Source organism: Propithecus coquereli, unplaced genomic scaffold (genome assembly GCF_000956105.1).
Source record: "Propithecus coquereli isolate 6110/MARCELLA unplaced genomic scaffold, Pcoq_1.0 Scaffold83, whole genome shotgun sequence".
Classification (NCBI taxonomy): domain Eukaryota; kingdom Metazoa; phylum Chordata; class Mammalia; order Primates; family Indriidae; genus Propithecus; species Propithecus coquereli.
The window spans coordinates 1,833,280-1,836,070 of record NW_012154507.1 but is presented as its reverse complement, the minus strand read 5'-3'; the positions used below and the strand labels follow the sequence as shown (position 1 = coordinate 1,836,070).

General features: G+C 39.5%; 1 protein-coding gene across 1 annotated transcript in view; it reads left to right on the top strand.

The window, feature by feature from the left end:
• The window catches only part of TMEM260 (transmembrane protein 260), a 58,240-nt gene that overhangs the window by 38,295 nt on the left and 17,154 nt on the right, over positions 1–2,791 (top strand). The window contains exons 8-9 of the mRNA XM_012663736.1: positions 4–43; positions 1,350–1,519. Coding sequence (XP_012519190.1) covers positions 4–43; positions 1,350–1,519 — 210 coding nt within the window. The remainder of the gene's footprint in view (positions 1–3; positions 44–1,349; positions 1,520–2,791) is intronic.

Here is a 2,791-nt window from a genome sequence, read left to right as displayed (position 1 = left end):
GAGGGCAAATTTAGATATTTCGAACCCACTTTTCATGGGTGTGGTAAGTTTTACTTAGATACATATCCTTTGACCAGAAAGTTTGTGAAGAATGTACAAGCTTATCTTTCATAAATCTTGTAAAATAGAAAATTATTTCAGAAATAGTTAAAATTGTATATATATTTTTATAAATCAAAAGTTAAATTATGAAGCTAGTACAGCTAAGACCTCTTTTTTAGAAAAAAAGACAAGCAAAATGTAAAAACAGTAGTTAAATAGAGAAACAAATGTAAAGTAGATTTAAGTTAGTCATTTTGTGTGTGTGTGCTTGCAAATATAGGTATAACTGCATTTCTCCTGGAATCCTTTTAAAAATAGCAATAGAAGTATGGGTTGTAATTGGGGTGTTTGCCAACATATTCCCTTATTTCTTACCTCACCGTTCCCAGGCCTGTGCAAAAGAGCAACTGGGTTTCTGTTTCCCTGGCAGCCATGGCTGAGATTAGGGTATCTCTTCTCCTTATAATAGAAACTCTGTAAACATAGATAGCTCTTTTCTGACAGCTGAAACCAAGTGGTCTTTTTGTGTGTGTGTTTGAGAAGCCTAATAATAATACCCTACTTGATCACCTGAGTTCTGAATTGATTGAGAAGCAAAATCAACCAGTACGATGAGTGGGAAAATCACCTTTATTAATGATAACACTGAGATTGGAGAATGTGGCTTATATCTGCAGACAAGGGGGCTTCAAACTGCATCCCAGAATGGACAGGCTTGCCCACTCGTCAGAGGCAGTGCTGCACAGGCCTCTCCTGCCTCACTCCTACCCCACTGGTACCACAGGGACAGACTCTGCCCCTGGACAAGGGCTTCCTGTGGGCAGCTCACTTCCAAGAGAAAGGGAGGGGCAGAGGGAGGGCCATGCAGGCTCCGTCACAGTTCCCAAACTCCGCAGGCAGATCAGTCCGTGCGTGCTATAGCAGGAAATAAGTGAGGGGTAGAGAGAAACCAGGACTGTTATACTAGTGGAGCTTCTCCACATGAAGGAAACATCAGGAGTAATGCAAAAGCATTTCTCTATCTCCTCCACCCTGTGTGTTGCTGGAGTTCAAGACCAAGGCCACAGTATTGAAATGAGTGTGTGGATACAGTAAGGGAGATACACATGTCAAACTGTGAAAGGAATGTTTGAAAACTGAGAAATAAAGTGGTCTGGGCTTGGACTGGGGAAGTCAGTTAACAAGACCTGAACGTCAGCAGGCACAAGCAACTAGGTATATGCAATATATTTTTTAAAGTATGTAAGTACCTGATTGATTGCATAAACTAGCCAACTGGACGTACTGTTTGTGCTCCCCTTTCACAGGTGGAACGATTCTGGATGCAGAGCAATGCAGTGGTGGCTGTCCTGGCTGGCGTTGGTTTGGCTGCACTTGTGTCTGAGAGTAACAGAGTGCTGAATAGCAATGGGCTTCAGTGTTTGGAGTGGCTTTCAGCGGCTCTTTTTGTAGTTTACCAAATATATTCTAATTACAGGTAACACATGGCTATTTATATAAAAAGTAGCATTCAAGCCAGAGACACCCGGATGTTTAGATTCTAGGACTTTATTTCATTTTTAACTTCCGCTGGTGTTCGAGACTCAAAATGAGATGACTTGGTTGAATGCAGTAGTGCCAGAATCTGAGCGTTGGTGATGTGTGCTTTCAGGCCATTGCAAACAAGGGCTTGGGTGGTGCATATAGACTATTTGTATATTTTTCCCTAAAGAACCCTAGAGATACTTTGTAGAATCTGGAGTATATGTAAAATTCCATGCTGTAAAATACCACTTAGATGGAGAGTAAAAAGCTTTGGGTTTTTTTGTATGCTCTAAAACAATTCACTTTATGCTTCAAGGATTTTATCTTTTGCGTAATACCTGGTCTTCATCCAGTTTACCCTGTAGTTGTGAATATTAATTATTTCTAAATTAAGTTTTAAAAGTTTCTTAACTCTTATGTATTATTAGAATTATATGTATTTTTCAAAATCTGTTTAATAACCATTATAATGAAAATCTCAGTCTAACATGGAAGATATTCGGGTCTTGTAAATGACAGTTCATTTATTTCCAGCAATATCAAATACGTGTTACAGGATTGTAACAGAGACTCCCTTAGAATTTTGTTCTAGTGAGATTTGACTGGAATTATTTTAAAAGATTAAATTCCCTCTTTCAACTTAACTTTAAAAACCAATATTCGTTATAATACTGGGGTAGAGCTGGTGTTAGGAAGGCCATCAGGAGGCCTTGAGAGAAGGGGCTGCATGTTCCAGACACAGCTCCATTGCTGCGCTCAAGGAGAGCTCACCAAACCCCCAGCACGTTTACTAAGCGTTTTTTGTTTTTATCCCAGTCTTCTCCTCCTGACTCATCAGGGTTGTCCAGGTTCAACACCAGGCATGCTTGCATAGACTGGGTGGTTTTATCTTACTTTGCTTTTTTTTATTCATCTCAGGGGAATAGAATCGATAGCAAGTTTGCTGGGTGGTAAAATGTGAGTCATCACTCTACAAAATAGGGAATCATAATAGGAAACAGTAATTGTTAGTTACGTTGATTCCAAAGGCAGGGATAATACTGACTTCCTAGAAGTGTTTATTTGCTTTGTGATACCAACCCAGTGTTTCAACTTAAGTCTGCGTTTCTCAGCTCCATCAAATGGAATGGACCTGATAACAACAAGGAAGGACGTTGCTTGTCTCATTTTTTTATGCTTTTACTGTCTTATAATCTTTTTCTTTTTTCGTAGAAAGCTCCCAGAA